Consider the following 19,112-nt stretch of genomic DNA (forward strand, 5'->3'; position numbering starts at 1 on the left):
AATACATTCATTGTTTAATGTTTCAAATTTCCATTCAATTCAAAGTCAATATTATGGTTTATCTTTTTAGGAAAGTGGAGAAATACGTATTAGTAGAATGGAAGGATTTTTTTAAACTATCAGTAATAATGGAGGGAGGTGGGAGCAGAGTATACAAGAACATTTATTCTAGATCCATAAAATTATATCATAGAAAATGGATCTAAATTTTTATTTTTAAGGGTACTGCTTGCTAAATAATTTCCTAAATATGCTAATTGCTGCTATCAAAAGAGACTCTTAGTCTTCAACCAAAGGCCATGCCAAAGATTATCTTTAAACAAAATTATTAGAGAGCTATTATATCATAGGGAAAAGAGTATAGATATTGGAGTCAGGAGACCTAGATTCAAATCCTAGCTGAGAGAATTACTGACTGCAAATAGAAGGGCTAAACACACCTCATTTTTTGTATACCACAGAAAAGCTGGTTATAAGCTTGAAAATAAAAATTTATAGTATTTTAATTGAAAGAATTGAGGTATAAAAATTTTTTACAACTTATTTCTTCTTAACAGTATATCTTTCATGCTATTTATTAACATTCAAGGTTTAACAAATTGATCACATTTCATTTATTTGCTTGTTTGTCATTTTCCTGACAAGATGATTAACTCTCTCTCAGGTATTTTAAAAATTTTTTCTTATTGTGGTTATGACATTGAGATGTTCCTGATGAACTCTATCTATGGTCCTGGCTATTCAGGACTCAAGATAGCTCTAAATAATATAATACTACTTTTCATTTTGAAACTTTATCATACAGTGAAATTTGCTTCAATTTAATAAAAGTAAACTGATATAGATAAAATTTATATAACAAATATAACAAATATAGTTAATATAAAATAATAAAAATTTTTAAAAATTCAGTTCCTATTATGTATATAGATAGAAAGTTTAGATAATAATAAAATTCTTGACTTTATTGAGCTTTTAGTTCAATGCAGATATAGTCTTCAACTTAAAAGCTAATTCCAGGCATTGTTTTCTTCGGTGCTGAACTTCACCTATTTTTATTCCAAACCACAATGCCTTGCTCTTCTATTTTGTTCTTTTTTCTCCCTGATTTAGTCATCAGGTCTCTTAGGTTGTATCTATCCTAGTTTCAAATCTCTACATGTTTCCAGGAAGGAGAGAAGTACATTAAGCAAATGATGCCTAATTTGGCACTTCACTTTCTTCATTTTATTCCATAAGGTTTTGTCTGAAAGTCTAATGACAATCAAGCAGCAGCTCAAGAGGATCTCCCTTGAGAGGAAAATGGGCAGACACACTTAGATATCCAGATGAAAATGGTGCCAGTAACAGCTGGGCAAGTGACAGAATTACACATTTGATGACCCAACCCAACAAAACAAAAATATCATTTCAAAGCAACAGCTATTATACTTTAATTATTTTTTGTTATTACATAGTGACTTTAAAAAAAGGCACATCTCAGGTTGCTTTACTTAAAATGTTTTATATAGATATCCTTTTATGTTATTTGGCTATTTCATCATGTTTTACCTTTCTCACTTTTGTATTTTAAAAATAACCACAGACTAGATATTACTATGATTTTTAAATTAGCTTCCTCACAGATATCTGGCTTAAGACAAACTCACCTTATCATCTTCATCATAATCATCATCTATGTCTGTGCCTTCCTAAAAGAAAAACACAATTCATTATTCATGACAACTACATTCAAAACATTAAAATATTCCATATATTTAAAAAAGATCTCTCAGAATTTATTTTATTTTAAAATTAGTTTTTATTTTATTTATTATTTTAAATTCCAAGAAATTGTAAACATTATTCTACCTCTTTCTATTCCCTTTACTCAATAAATTCTGGGGAAATCTCTATTACCTCAGATCCAATATTTTTTCTATCTATTTTTTACAACCTTACGAAACCATTTAAAGTTTCTTTTTTTGAAAAGGATCTACATGTGCAAACATGTTTGTAGCAACCTTTTTTCTAGTGGCAAAGAACTGGAAACTGAATGGATCTCCATCAGTTGAGGAATGGCTGAATAAGTTATGGTGTGTGTATATATATATATATATATATATATATATATATATATATATATATATATATAATGGAATATTATTGCTCTATAAGAAACAATTAGCAGGATATTTTCAGAAAGGCCTACAGAGACTTATACAAACTGATACTAAATGAAGTGAGAACCAAGAGAATATTGAACACAGTGACAACAAAATTATGGGATAATCAACTCTGATGGACCTGGATCTTTTCAACAATGAAGTAATTCAGGTCAATTCCAATGGACTTGTGCTGGAGAGAGCTATCTGCACCCAGAAAGAGAACTGAGTGTGCATTGCAAATATCATATTTTCACCTTTTTGTTGTTACTTGCTTATCTTATTCTTTTGTTCTGATTTTTCTAATGTAGCATGATAAATGTAGAGATATGTATACAAGAATTACACTGTTTAACATATATTAGATTGTTTACTGTTTGTTGGGAAAAGAGGGAAAAAAACTTGGAACACAGTGTTTTACAAGAGTGAATGTTGAAAGCTATCTTTGTATACATTTGTATATATTTTGAAAGTTAAAAGTCATTAATAAATGATTTTTAAATGAGATAAAGTTTCTTTTTTCATTACAAAGTTCCACATAATCTAGTTATATTGGCTTATTTGGTATCCTTTACATATAATATTCTATCTGCAATCTACCTTTGCATTGAATGTCCCCCATATCTAGACTATTTTCATTCTTCACTTCTATCTCTTAGAATGATTGGATACATTGAAAATCTAAACTCATATGTCACTTTCTATATAAAATTTCTCTTGGTCTTCCCAATTGTGCCTTCCCTCTCAAAATTAGCTTGTAGTCAATTTATTTATTCATTTTACATACTTTCTATATTCTATTAAATGTTAGAGTATATATTAAATAGGTGTAACATGTTATATATTTATTTTCTAAGGTATATGTATATATAGAGATTCTGTAAATACTTATTTAGGTACATGTTGTCTTCATTATTAGAAAGTAATCTTGAGAAAGAAGTTAGTTTAATGATTATCTTGTATTTTCAACAGGTAGCATTGTGGCTGACACGCAGTAGGCACTTCATTAATTAATTGTTTCACAATCTACATAAAATATAGCTGTTAAAATTATATCCATAGTTTAAAGGCAATAGACTTTTAAATCCATTGCCAAGTTATACTGTCTACAAACCGTTTTGTTCTTAGTCTGACAAATGAACCAGTTGGCATATTAAGGTTGAGAATTCCACTCAGTTTATTCTAGGCTCATTGTTATAATGAGTGCTTTCCCTTTCATACACTGCTGAAAGATTAGATAGTAGAAAATACAGCAGTATGAATATAATGGATCTCAAGAATAAGATACAAACTCCTCTATGGCATTATAATTTTGCTTTGATTTCAGTGGTGACAGGTGATTGGATTAAAAGACAGGCAATGGATATGAACCTGAGGGCACTTGGCTCACATTCAAGTGGTGCTAGAACAGCTGCCCGACTAATAGGTCTGTTCAGTTTAGTTTTTAAAAATTTGTTATTTAATAGGTAGATTTAAACCATATCACTAAAAGTATAGAGAGCTTATACACATTTATGGGTAATTAGTTCTTAACACCTGATAGCTGTTTGAAAGGAATGCAGGATACTAAAAATTGGGGTTTAAGTGCTAAAATCTTCCTTATGCTCCCTAGTTATCAGTATAGAACAGAATGAATTTCTCTCTCTGTTTCATTATGAAAGTTTTAGAACAATAAGATTAAAGGGCTGACTCCTTGAATTTATTGGAGTGTACTTTACTCATCACATAATGTCAACTAACATTGGCTAGAATATGGTACCAAACACTTGATTATCCTTGAGTTTTACATGCTTCCATCCTGACTTACTTCACAAAATATGATGAGTATTCAGTAGCAGACTGTATGACACTCAGAGATTTTCATGTGAAAGAAAATAAAGTACTTAGCATTGTCAACAGACAGTATTTCATGAAAGCAAATGAGGTCTTTAAAATAATAATATAAAATCTCATCTCTGACTAGGGATTGGGAATAACCTGATTTAAATGATTCATATCAAATTTAGAAGATATTTCATCATTTTAAGTTCAAAAAATGTTAAAAGTTAGTATGTTACTAACTACCATATCTCAAGTTCACCTTAGGGGAAACAAATGCCACATCTAGAATTTGGTGAGCATTACTCCTGGCTATTTTTCAAGATAGAAGCATTTTTCTTACTCTTTAGAAGACTCTACTTATTTAGTCAATTTTATTGAAAAAAGTTTTACTTACAATGTTTAACCAAAAAGAAAAGGAAACTATGCTGTTCAAAGGCAGAGAGATTTGGTGGATAAAGGAAGACCAGTCTTATGTCATGCATAAGTACCTATTGATTATGGGCAAGTTATAGGATAATTGATTTTGGAAAGAATGCTAAAACTCATTTAATCCATTTACTCCTTTCATAGATGAAGAAAATGAAGGCAGAAGTGAAATGACTTCCCCAAAAGCACACTGGTAGTAAGGTACAGCTTCAGAATTGAAACCTTGGTGACTATACTATGACATTATTTCAATGCATCCTTATTTATGACTGAATTATAGACCAATTGTTGCTCTACATCAATGAAGGAAATTTTCATAATTGGTTATTCCCATATCAGTAAAACCATAGGTCTCAAAACAAAAATACAATATTATTTCATCACAGAAAAGAATTAAAACAAAGAAACAAACAAAAATCACTCCTTGTGGGCTTTAGGAACAGTGCTGCTCACTATAGCCCCATCCATCACAGAGTAGATTACATCAAAATGATATATTCTCTGGAGAAAATCATTTCATGATCATCTCAACAGAGCTTCTTTAGCTACTTGTCTCAAAGTAAATAAGCAAATAAAAACAAAAATTTTGAGCACTTCTTAGGTGCTGACCACTGTGTTACATACTAGGGACACAAATTAAAAAGTGCCCTTCCATCTTAACATAGAAGAAAACACAAAGAAGGTTCAGGAGCAGAAGAAAAAGAAGGGTCCTGTGCTCTTTAGTGGAAATATGAGCACAGCATACACACACACACACACACACACACACACACACATTTATTTAAGATCACAGAATCTTGAGTTGGAAAAAAATTCTAAAGACCATACTTTATTCAACTTAAACCTATTACATAAAAATCTTCATGACCATCTCAGGGATATTATGGGAAGTATATAACTTAATACATTTATCATAATATCTTAAACATAAAGAACTACAGCATTTATCAAACACAAAGAAACCACAATTAAAACCCACAACCTAACATTTCTGACAAATGGTTATTTAGTCTTTTTTATGTTAATCTTAAACCTGGATCTCTATAATTACTATTTATTTTTTTTCTATTTTGATAATTTGGGATAAAATGCAGTAAGGGGAATTATATTTCCATATTTTTTAGATACTTAAAGACTGTGATCATGCTATTTCCAAGTCTCCAAACTTAATCAGTTAAACTAATCTCTCAGGAGCATTATTGTGTGGCTTCCAATCTTGGCCTTAGAGTTCGTTGCTCAATCAATCAAAAAGAGATGTAGTGACCTTTGAGCTTGGTTCCATGTCCAGTTCACCAGTATTTGGGGAGAGAATACATTGCAAATAAACTGCATTTACATTTATCCACACCCTATTACTTCATAAACCATTGAAAGGGAAGGGCTAGAAATCAATCTTTCATCCTCTGGTTCAGAAAATCCCCCTCATGCTTCCTTAAATCCTGTACACTAGAGTAATTATTTTAGATACATTACTCCGAACCAATTTACTACTAATCTATCTAATGGTCTTTCCTCTTGTCCTCCTTGACTTTTTAATGAATTTTTACACTATCCATCACTTCTTCTTCTGGACATGAATGTCTGGGCTTCCAAGGCATTAATCTCTTTCTGTTATCTTCTGCCTCTGTGGTTGCATCTTCTCAATTTCCTCTGCTGGGTCATCATCCACTCCACTACCCTTCAAACACATACACACACTAAGTACATCTGTCCTTCAACTCTTCCCTTTCTTCTCTTCAGACGATCTTCTTTAGTCTTCTCATCAGCTCTCAAGAATTCAATGATCATTTCTGTTCAGATGACTTTAAAATTTGTATTATTAGCTCTAATTTCTTACCCTAACTCCTGTTTTGCACTTTCAGCCATGTCCTATATGTCTCAAGGTAGACATTCCATGAGCAGTTCAAATTCAACATATTTAAAATGGAATTCATTATTGTCCTTCTTAATCCTATTCTTATGCTAGGTCTCTACCTTCATTTTCCCAGTTCCTAGGGTCACTAGTTCAGAATCTTTCTGGATTCCTCCTTTCTAATCCCTCCTATGGAATTTGTTGCCAATGTCTATTTATTCTGCTGTGCTCCCACAAAAGTTCCAAGTTTGACCCCTTCTCCCTTCTTTTCCTCCTTCCAAACATGTCATCCAACTCCTGTTCTTATGCTACCCTGGCCTAAGCTGGGCTGAGAATCAGGGAGACTCATATTTATGCATTCAAATCTGGCTTCAGTTTACTTACGAGCTATTTGACCCTAGCAAGTCTCTTAACCCTGTGTGCCTCAGTTCCTTGTTTGTAAAATGAGCTAGAGAAGGAAATAACAAACTTACTATGGTATCTTTGTCAAGAAAACACCAAAATGAGATCAGGGAGAGTCAGATATGATTGAAATCACTGGACAATGAAAAAATTAATTATATGGCTCATGTTGATTAGAATGTTCTCATTATCAATTATTCACTTCATGCTGATTAGAGAGTGGGTAGCTAAGTGTGAAGTTAACAATGACTAGGTTTGGAGTCAGGAAGACCTAAATTCAAATCCACCTTCAGACAAGTAATAGCTGTGTTATCTTAGGCAAGTCATTTAATCTGTGTTTCAGTTTCCTCACTTGTAAAGTGGGGATAATAATAACACTTACCTCCAAGGGTTATGGTGGACATCACATGATTTATGGGAAGTACTTTACAAATATTTCTAACAGTATAAATGTTAGAAATATGTACTAATTGTGTGTGTGCAGATATACATATGCAGATATATCTATATATAGAAAAATGAATCAACTTTATCATTGGCAAAGAAACTATGGAAACACTAGATGGCTGTTTTTTTATTGCAGAAAGTCTTCTCTGTAGTTAACTTCATGTCAATTCCCCTTATGAATTCTTTTATGAAGTTGAAAATAAAAATTAATTTAGAATCATACTAAGAACTTACCTGTATAAAATGTTTATAGGTTACAAAGTTCACAGTTATGTAAGGCATACAGTACAAATATTCACCCCATTTTATAGATAAGGAAATTGAGATGCAGATAGGTTAAGCAACTTGCCCTCAGCTAGTAAAGGATGGATCTGAGAATAAAATTCTGGGCTCTTGACTCAAGATACTTTCTACTAGAATGTAATCAATTTATTTAATCTCCATGGATATTATTCTTGATATAAATCTCATCCTAACAAAATAGCTTGAAAATTAGTAACAAAGCCAAGTCTATCAATATCCTATATGGGGACCTAGAATTAATCATATAAAGATTTTATCAGATCATACTCTTCTGTTGAAGTCAGATTTTGGTAATTTGTTTAGAAAGATAATTAAAGAGCGTTGTATGTCACGAATATGTATGTTCTATCTACATATATAACATTATAATCTTCTAGAGTGTTACAGATACATATCTCAAGTCTGAGACACTGACATGCCTTAGGGAAAAGAGGTTCTGCTACATACAAATAAAAAGATAGCCTCAGTGAAACTAATCGGCAATATTGTTAAATGTTTCTAAAATAAAACAAATCTGAATTACCTTTTTTAAATCAACAAATTATTCTTTACTCAAATGTCAAAGCTGATGAAGAACTTGGCTTACCTGGCTTTCTTGGACACTGCTGACCTTTCCTTTCATGGGTCTGATGAAATTATAAACAAAGAGCAACAATAAACCCAGGGGGATCATGTACAGGTCAAAATTCCAGACAGTGACCAGAAATACCTGAGGGGTAAAAGTAAAAGTATGTGAGAAAACAGTAGGAAGAGAACTGGCATCTATCATTGTGTCACTAAGTATCAAAGTTGTTTTAAATAAAAATAAACCTAAAAACATTATCATTATTTAAAAAACAATAAGAAAGTACTATAATATGCAATAAGAACAAAATAAAAAGCAGATGAAAAAACAGCTTTTGGTCTACTAGGAAGGAGAGAAGTTGGAGGAACAGTCAGCTAATCAGGGTATCAGTCATTTTGAAAGTTGGGTTTTTAGAGTACCTACTTTATTTTTGTTTTGCTTTATTTTTTTCTTCCCTCCTTACTTCCCTTTCTACTTCCTTCTCTGTCTCCCTCTTCCTTCCTTCTTCCTTCTTTCTTCCTTCCTTTCATTCCCTTCCTTGCTTCTTACTTCTAGAGGTCTTCTGATTAGCTAATAGCTTTGTCAATCAGGAAAATGGGGTAGTAAGAAACCAAAACAGAAATTATTCTTTGGAGGATACACAAAGACTAAAAAGTACAAGTTTAGGAACATGAATTCACTAATGTCATCAACAAAAGACTGCATTATTTTCCCACTCCTACCCCTGCTGCCCTGCATACCTCAGACTTGGAAGAGGGAAATAAGATTTGATTCCACATATTAAAAAACATTGCTGTTATACATTGCAAGTGCATTCAAGAGTCTGTGTATTCAAATTGTATTTTAGCCTTTGGGATAAAGGCCCTAACATTTGTATAATAGGAAAGATGTAGTAAATTGGAGGTTGTTATTTATGAAAATTTACTTGTTCCCTTATAATATTCTCACAGATGTTTTTGGTGCTTTTGTGAATTATTTTTATAAAACTGTATACAAATAGGTAATGTATGCATGTGTGTAAGACACATATATAGTATATATATATATATATATGCACATGTATGTTTATGTATACACACACACACACACACACACACTTAGTAACTTCAAGGATATCCTTGAAGCTTTTATAGATTATGTTCATAAAAATGTATAGAAATGAGAAAGTATGTATGTGTATACACAAAAAAATATGCACACACTTACCCATATCCCTCCACATGGATTTATGTCTGTTCATCTATCTGTCCATCCATCAATCTATCTATTCGTCTATCGTTATTTTCTATCTATATATAATTTTATGAGATTAATCTACATAAGTATCAAGGAAATCCTTGAGGGCATTATTAGGGAATAGGCAGGTTTTCACAAATGAAATCCCATAATAGATAGTACTTGAAATGATGTTTTTGTGCAGTGACTTTTGATTGTATTCTTAACACCTAATATCAATGAATTTTATCTATTGAATTAGATCATCTTCTCATTTATACACTCTTCACCCTAGTGTTGAAGCACACACAAACACACACACATATCCATATATATACATCCATATACTCACATAAATTTACTGAGGAGTGCTATGGGGAGAAAAACAAAACATTTATCACCTTTGATCCTAATTCCTTGAAAACAGCCTCTATGAACTTAATTAGTTTAGTTCTAAAATGACAATCACAAGAACAACCAGACTCTATTTGATTTGATAGAAGTGTGATGATGGACAGAAAACAGCAAGAGTCAGGAGGAACTAGGTTCAAGATTTCTCTCTACTGTATGTATCAAGTCATCTAGTGTTTCAGTACTTTCAGGCAACTTTTTAAAACAAATAATGGCAGAGTAGCTATCAATATATAGAGAGTAAAGGCATTTGTTCTTTAGGAGTAACCTGTATCTGTGAAATCATAGGATCAGTCCAAACAAAGGAGGGTCCATGCTTTGGGTAGCTTCTTTTCCTTTAGATACTTTGAGAAGTGGTACCTCAATGTTCCCAATATCATGCAAATTCAAATACTGACCTCTTTTGTGTATATTTGATCTCATTAAGTAGTTTGTTTTTGTCTTCAGTGTCATTTCTACTTTCTATGGGACTATTATTCTAGAGTTCAAATTATATAGTTCTACTGATTTTGAAAAGAGTTAAATGAAAAACTATCCACAGATCTTTTTCATCTTTGTTTCTTGTCTTGGTTTAATCACTAAAATCCCTCAGGATGGTTTAGCTTAGTTGTGACTTTTACCAAGATTTTGTTAAATTATCACGTGTCTAGCAGAACTTCAGGAAGGATTCAAAATATATAACAACAATGTGAATAGGTGTTCACAACTATGAGCCCTCCTCCCCTCTCTAATGTCTGTGTCTATTCTTCCTCTGCACCTTATTTATATAACATAATTACTATTTTTTACCTTAACTCTACTCTAATCTTTCTTTTGAGCCACCCTTTTGTTAATGTTAATCTTAAACATATAGTATATATTTCCTCCATAAAGAAACATAAACAATATGTCCATGTTGCGTTCCTTGAAATTATTCTTTGATGTTGACTCTTATATGTTAAATTTTCTATTAAATTTGAATTTGGCTGATAGTAAGTCCGAAAATCTGCAAGTTTGTTCAGCATTTCTTTTGTTCTCATTCAATATTATAGATAATTTTGCTGGATATGATTTTTTTGACTGTAGGCCTAGTTCTTTTGATTGACAACAGATATGATTCCAGGACCTGCAGTTTTTTATGGTGATTATTGATAAATCCTGTACAATTCTAATTGCAGCTCCAGTATATTTGATTTTTTTTCTTGTTTCTTACAAAATTTTATTTGATCTGGGGGTTTTAAAATTTAGCAATAATATTCCTATGTATTTTCCACAAAGGAGCTCTTTAAAATGGTGATCTGTAATTTTTTTTTCTGTTTCTATTTTCCCCTCGTGTTCCATTACTCCAGGACAATTTTCTTGAATTATTTTTTGCATTACTGTGTCAAGGTTCTTTTTTTGGTCACAATTTTCAGTCCAATTATTCTTATATTATTTTCTTCTTGATCTGTTTGTTCTTCAGAACTGTCATTTTTCTTATAAGACATTTCACATTCTGCTATATTTTTCATTCTTTAAAATCTGTTTTGTTATTTCTTGGTCTCTCATAGCTTCAACTAGCTTTCCCTTGCCCAATAATTTTCAAAAAACGATTTTCATCTTTGAGGCTCTGCATCTCCTTTTCTAGTTAGCTTTTTTTCATAATCTTGTTTTTCTTGGAAATTTTTTTTTAGTTTTTCCTCAATGTCTCATTTGAACTTTAAATTTTTGAGTTCTTTAAATTTTCTCTAGGCAGAGAATCATTTCATGTGACTTTTGGGGGGTATAAGCTTTTTTCACTTCAGTCTCCTGAAGTCGAACCCTGGTCTTCCCTGATTCCATAATGAGTTTTTTCTCATTATGGAAAATATTAGTCTAGAGTTGGGTTCTTTCTTTTTTGTCAGTTCATTTTTTTAAAAAATAAGAGGTATTAGTATAAGCACCTCTAGTCATGGAGTAGGCAGATGGTCCCTGTTAACTTCATTTAAGCTCTCTCCGCTAACATGGAACCCCAAACCAAAAGCTCCATTCTCCAGCCAAGTGCCTGCAGCCAGCATCGACCCTGCCCCACAGCTTCTGCACTCACTAGCCTTGCTGTTCTCTTCTGGCCAGGGTCTTCCCAAATTCAAACCCCCAACTCCACATGCTGTCCAAGAGGTCACAGTCTTCATAGTTCCTGCTGAGGCTCCTCCAGTCAAAACCCGCTCACCCTAGAGGGTTACCTACTCAGTAGAACACTTCACAAGGGTTAATCCCCGGCCTGGGGGCTTTCTTCAGATCTTCTTTGGTTGTTCCAGGAGGACTCCATTTCTACCCTAAGTCTTACATTTTTCACTGTCCTATATTTGCTCTGAGGCGCAAATTTGTTCAATTTGTAGGAAAAATGTGGAGAGTTTCAAATTTATAAACCTACTCTACCATCTTCCCATCCTCCCAGCAGAAATCAATTGTTCTAGTGACAGAGGTTCTTTTCCTTTGGTTCAATGCTTCAACACCTTGCTTAAGTCTGAAGACTTAACTGGTACTGCAATTATCTTTACTTTTTCTGATTTGATGATCTTATGATGATGGCAGTTGTGCTTCTAACTAAAATGACAGTTTCTCATCATCTCTTCAACAGGATGATTAGCAGCAATTCCTTTGATTTACTCCTCATTTTGGTTTTGGTTTCATATGTCTGAATTTCTCAAACCAGTTGGTTTCTGCCCATGAGAGTCCATTTCTGTGAAGGTCTGGATCTGTTCCAAGTTAACATTATTTCAGTAAGCCAAGATAACAGTTTCATTAAAGGCAAAATTTAGGTTAAAGCAGTACTCATGCATCTCATTTTCTTCTTACTTTTGGCAATACTTAGGGATCACTCTGATTAAAAAAAAATAAGTCACACAGCCCCCACGTTCTAAAATATATCACTATTTTGGGAGGTTGTCAGAAGCATATGCAACTTTTCTGAGTAAATAGATATACCATATAATTTTCCTCAATAAATATTTCCAGTATTCATAAACTTGATAAAAATAGCTAACATTCCCACAATTTAATAAATTCGACTAAATTAAGTATATTTTTACTTTCAAATTATTTATTCTAACTTTATGTCAGTTTTGATCCTTATTATAACAACAGTCTATATAGAATCCATTAATGACAACTTTCTCAATACCCAGTTTTAACCCCCATGAGTTAAAATGTTACCAATTTCATTTGTGATTCATTGTGAATGTGTGTGTATATGAAGGAGAGAGAGGAAAAGAGAGAGAGAAGAAGAAGAAGAGAAAGAGAGACTGAGGAGGAGGAGGAAAAAGAAAGGAGGAGAATGAGGGAAGGGAGAGAAGGAGGGAGAGAGAAAGGGAAAGAGAAAGAAAAAGAGAGGGGAGAGAGAAGGAGGGAAGGTAAAAAAGGAAGGAGGGACAGAGATTGTTAGAGTTATTTGGTACTTTTTGTGGTCAACGGTTTCTGATTTTTTAAGAAGTGTTTATGATTTATAGGTCTGAACCTTCTCTGTAATCCAATATTCTCTGGTCTATTTTATTTCTTATTTCTGAACCCCATTTTCCAAAAATGGTTTTCCCCATCCTCATCAATGATCACTTCCAATGAAATCACTGAATATCAGTTGAACTTCTAACTCAAGCTTTTCATTGGATGTTGCCCATTTTTGGAATTCTCTCTCTTCTCACCTCTGGCTTCTGGCTTCCTAGAAAATTCACCTCAAATTCTGCATTATAGAATAGGCCTCTTCAAGTCTTTGTCATCTTCAACTCTTTACCTTTTATTTGTACCTCCAGTATTTATCCCCTGGTACACATAATTCATGTTTTAGAAAATAGATTTGTCATTTTGTATATTACGAACATAAGAAGAGAAACAAATATGTCATAAAATACTTGTTTCCCTTGAATGAAGAAAAATGCCACTTATTTGATTTGCCTCTCTAATGGGAGCCATTAACCATGATTCTATTTAGTTGTATTTTAGTTTCATAGTGAAAATGTTGAGATTCATATTAAATAGCTTTCCAATTTTTGGTTACTGTTAAAGTATATATAAGTATGAGTACCAACAGGTAATATTTATTAATATTCTAAAAATGTGGCATTTAGCAATTTGACTTCTCTGTCACTTCAATTATTACTACAGAATCAGAAGGGAAGTATATATACCTGAGGGCTATTTTGTATTTCTGACTGCCAGATAATTCAAGATCAAGTGGCTAAATCAACAGTGAACAACAACTCCAAATTTAGTTATGTTGATCTTTGGAAAGTTTATTGCCAGGATCAAGCTGAAAACTCTTCTGGCATGATACAGTCTCCCAAAGCTTGTTCTTAAGCAACCTAACCCTTTGAGAATTTAAGACTATCATCATTCCAAAGATAGAGAATAGAGTAAAATTTTAAATGGACAAATGAAGAATGAAAATATTAAATATTCTTATTTCTTTTACCAGTGAAATATAATGCAAATATTAATTTAAAATTAAATTTAAAACTATTTTAAATTGAAGATTGGTGAGTAGTTTGGTTAATATAATTATTATTGACAATCAATTAGATGATCATTAAATTTCTATTTTACTTTGTCAAAGAATGTTGAAGTGTTCTTATAAGAAAATGTATATACAAAGTGTTTAATATGTATGAAAATGTTTGCATATGATAATGAGATACAGATATAAAACAAGATTAAGCTAGAAACAAATCTGCTTTCTAAAATATGAATTATCTGTACCCCTATCCAAAAGGAAAACTAAGTCTAAAGAAGAAAGATAAATGAGAAATAGTTTATATTATGATGTTTAATACTAAAAGTAAAAGTAAAGGCTAAATAGACATTTTGGAGGAAAATCCGACAGACTGAAAACTCCAGAACTGAGAACTGACTAGACTTCTGTTCTAGTACTAAAAAGAACACCAATATCTCAGCCAGCATTGGTGACTGGTCAAGTTGATTTTATCTGATTAATGCAATGCTATTTTTAAAAATCTAATGAATTCAAGCAAATGCTACCGAGGACTGGAAGCTGTTTCATCTGAAAAAAATACTGAGGAGGGCTCTAACTATTTCTGTTGAGTTGCACTGGAGTGGTCCTTTTTACAGAAGTGTAAAGGATGAGACAAGACAGTCTCAACTATAATCATTTATATCGTTAGGAATATTGTTTGAATGATACAACCCTCTTCTTCAATTGTATATTACAATTAGAAATTCGATATTATTCACTGTTATAATAATTATAAGGTATCTATTAGTTGATAATCTATACATTCTTTTTTGTTGTTTGACATTTAGGCAATTCAAGTAGAAACTGAACTTATCATAGTTTAGAATATATTCCAAAACAAAGAATCCCAGTTCAGTTCCAAAAAAACACAAGGCAGAAGTCAATACTATTCCAATCACCTTAAATTGTCTTCTACTTCCACAACAAATGAAATGTTTTTTTTTTTCTAGTAGAAATTATAAAAAATACTTTTTTCCCCAAGAAAGTGTATTTACCTTTAATGACTCTTCTTTAGTTTTCTACATTTTCATAACAAGGACTGACACTAATACTCATATCAAATCATGATAAGGAGTAATAGTAATCCATAAGAAACACAAAATAATTCCAAAAGTAAAAGCAAAGAAAGTAAAACAGTTAACTGGGGATATTCCCTGACCCAAACTGAAGTACGGAAAATTTTTAAAACATTTATTGAATATAAGGTACTGCTTTGAGTGACATGGAATTTATACAGTTCATCTTAGTGTACTTCCTGATTTTAACAAACCTAAAGCACAAATAATAAAGGTACTGACAAATACAATTTAGATATTACTTCGTGTATATAAAATCCATATGCTTTACATATTATATATGTGCTTAAATATTCTTTTTATATATTGTTATAAATATATGTGTATCTATATGTATATGCTTGATGACTAACTGCTTGACAGAAAAATAAAATTAAGAACTGAATTATGCTGAATTTGATCTTGTAACTGATCAATAAACAGTACAACATGGTATAAATTATATTTATAATTGGTATACGCATTATGTTGTTTAGTTATTTTAATTATGTCAGATTCTTCATGATCCCATTTCGAATTTTCTTGGCAAAGATACTGTAGTGGTCTGCCATTTTGTTTTTCCAGTTCATTTGACAGATTTGGAAACTGAGGCAAACAGGGTTAAGTGACATGACCACAGTCACACAGCTATAAGGTGTCTAAGGCAAGATTTGCCCTCAGGGAGATGAGTCTTCCTAACTCCAGGCTTAGTACTTCATCTACTGCAATGCCCAATCACCATACAAACACTCATACATACATACACATACACACATATATGGGTGTACATATTCCTTTCCTCATTTAAAAAGTGAAGGGATTAAAGTAGATGGACTCTGATATCCCTTGCCATCTCTGAATCTATGGTTCTCTGAACATGTGAATAAAACATGTGAATAATAATTGATAGTAAAGAGGTAATCAAAAACAAAATTTAAGGGCTGAAAGCTTTTCCCTTTTGTGAACTTTATTTATCATCTGTCTTTTTCCAGGATGTGTAGGCATTATAAAATACTACTTAGGTATCTATACACATCTGTTCCTGAAAAGTTGATGTAAGGTTTTATACTTTCAATCCTATTCTGACTTTCATCACTGTTGTAAATATGATCCTCTGTAAAATGACACTTAAGAAAGCAAGGAATCTTAAAATTTATAAAAGAAAATATAATTACTAATTATATTAATTTTCAAATATGAAAATAATTCCTTTATTGTATTCTGGACATGGATCTTCACACTCTAACATCTTACTGGGGGTATAAGCCACCTATACTCTCTCTCTCTGCTACCTGACTTACACAGTCTATTTTTAAGTTGCCAGTTTTTGATTTCCAGTGAAGGACTACTACCATGAAACTACAAAGGAACTTTCACAGGTCCTCAGGGAAAATCTGTAGGGATATACTCTCTCTAATCAGCACCATAGGTCTTGGCCTCTATCAGTGTGCTTCCATCTAAATGCTGATTAGGCATTCTCAGTGAAATACCATTAGAAATTAAATATAACCACTTATTTAATATGAGAAAAGAAATAATAATAATAATTATAACTGCTTAATGCAAAATAAATACAGGAAAAATCAATGTCACAGTTTACACATAAACCTGGGTCATAGTCTTTCATCAATGAACTCAGTATCAGTGGGGAAGAAGGGACCTATACTTAAAGCAAACTCATTATGGAGGTGCATAAGTGAAGAAAGTCTTTATACTCAAGATAATTTATTTCTGGAATTCAGGCCTTTTTGTCACCAATACATTAAAAAATAGTTGTAAAACCAAAGGCTATTAATGGGTAATTTTCAGATGAAGACATGAAAGCTATACACAGTCTTATAAAAATGCTTTAAATCACTATTAATTAGAGAAATACAAATTAAAACAACTTTGATATATCAACTCATATCTATCAGAGTAGTTAATATGACAAAAAAGGAAAATGATAAATGTCGGAGAAGATGTATTAAAATTGGAACACTAATGCATTAATGGTGGAGTTGTGGACTGATCTAATCATTGTGGAGAGCGATTTGAAACTATGTTCAAAGGGCAACAAAACTGTCAATCACATTTGATCCATAAATACCATTGTTAGATGTATATCCCAAAGACACGATAAAAAGAAAAAGGACCCACATGCACAAACATATTTATAGTAGCTCTTTTTGTGATAGCAAAGAATTGGAAATTTAGGGGATGCCCATAAAATAAGGAATAGTTGAACAAGTTGAACTATATGAACATATTAGAATATTATTGTAATATAAGAAATGATGAGTAAGTGAATTTTGGAAAAACCTGGAAAAACTTAGATGAACTGATACTGAATGAATTGCTCAGAAACAGGAGAACATTGTACATAGTATCAACAATATTGTGCAATGATCAACTATGATAGACTTAGCTCTTTGCAGCAATACAATGATCTAAGACAATTCCAAAAGACTCATGATCGAAAATGCTATTTATACCTAGAGGAAAAAAAACACATGAAGTCTAAATGCAGAAAAAGCATACTATTTCACTTTTTTCATTATTTTTTTCTTTCTCATGGTTTTCTCTTTTGTTCTGATTCTTCTTTTACAACATAACTAATGTGCAAATATGTTTAACATGGTTGTATATAGATAATCTTATATCAGATTGCTTGCTGTCGGTACTGGGAGGAGAGAAGGTAGAAAAATTTGAAAAGGATTTGTAGGATTAAAAGTCATACAAAATGATTGAAAATTTTTTCCCTAAATTGTTTTTCTTGTTCAGTATCCTACCAATTAAATTGCCAAAACATTATTAACATTAAACTCCAGGATTCTATTCTAGGACTGATGAAGCACTGTCAAGTTCTTTTAACTAACATTCTTAACATGCTAGGGAGAAAGTTATACTATTTTATAGGTTAGCATTCCCTTTTAAGTCAAGAGCATTTATAAAGCTTGTAAAGTTAGACTTTATCTGTTAAATGGCAAAAAAGCTCAGCAATTCTTCACTTACAAAGATTCTATATCATCCATCCCAGCTTGCAGCCAATTTAGCAAACTATTATCAAACTTTTCTCTCCTTTCTGCTTTTCCTTTTTACACCAGAGAGGGCAACAGATAGTACTTGTGAAGAAAATGTGATCTTTCTCATTACAATCAGTCCTTCTCCAGCCAATCAGAAGATAGTATCTAAAGCCTACTGTTGTGTTTCCCTTCCCTCACACAAATCCCTCAGTGTTGGCTTTTCCATTCCCTATCTCCTCTTCTGTTCTACTTTTAACTTCCCCAGTCAGGTCCCTCAAATTGCAACTATTCAAGGACTTAAGTCAGGGCATCATCTGATAACCTGATATCATATGATAATCAGTGAAGTTAAATTTTAAAAAAATTCACAAACTCCTCTTTTCTCTTAGTAAAATAACCAAAAGTTTTTATAAAATAATTCTGTAGTTTTTAAATTTTTGTGAGATTGATGTGAAAAAAGAACTTTAAAAATTGATAGATATTTCAATATGATAATTTTTTAATAATCTCACATATTTCTTCTTTTACAAACATTATCCTGAGAAGGGATATGAGAGATGAACAAAGGAGTTCATGAAATAAAAGGTTTAAAACTTCTCTACTACACTGAAAAATACTTGTTTAATCAAACCTCTTCCCTGATAAGGTAAATACTAAAATGATTTTCAACTGATAATCTTGAGTGGACAGTGTAGCATGGGAAGCATGGCAATTCAAGCTAAAATTGATAGCTTTCATATATCACTCCTGACCATTAAGTGATAACCCCAAAATATTAAAGGATATTTCTGAATATTGAAGAATGTTTCAGATTCTGGAGATCCAACAAATCAGTAGGAGAAGGAGGTGAGATATTTTTTCATATAGGCTACAATACTAAAATAAAATCACAGTGGATCATGTTTACTGAAATTTAGTTCAACAAAGATTCTTAAAATTCTGCCAAGCCAAACTTCAAATAATATTCTTTAAAACAATTTCCTAGCTTATAATAACTAGTTTCT

General features: G+C 32.0%; 1 protein-coding gene across 5 annotated transcripts in view; it reads right to left on the minus strand.

Moving 5' to 3' along the window:
• MCTP2 (multiple C2 and transmembrane domain containing 2) overlaps positions 1-19,112 on the minus strand; it is a 263,485-nt gene that overhangs the window by 29,940 nt on the left and 214,433 nt on the right. For 4 of the 5 annotated variants that reach the window (XM_023497262.2, XM_023497266.2, XM_003755565.4 and 1 more), the window contains 2 exons: positions 7,982-8,104; positions 1,650-1,691 (listed from right to left, as the gene is read on the minus strand). In XM_023497262.2, the coding sequence (XP_023353030.1) occupies positions 1,650-1,691; positions 7,982-8,104 (165 nt within the window). Of the gene's footprint in view, positions 1-917; positions 1,692-7,981; positions 8,105-19,112 lie in introns of those variants that run through there. The other variant, XM_031955532.1, reaches the window with a different exon arrangement.

This window comes from Sarcophilus harrisii, chromosome 2 (assembly GCF_902635505.1).
Source record: "Sarcophilus harrisii chromosome 2, mSarHar1.11, whole genome shotgun sequence".
NCBI classification, from domain to species: domain Eukaryota; kingdom Metazoa; phylum Chordata; class Mammalia; order Dasyuromorphia; family Dasyuridae; genus Sarcophilus; species Sarcophilus harrisii.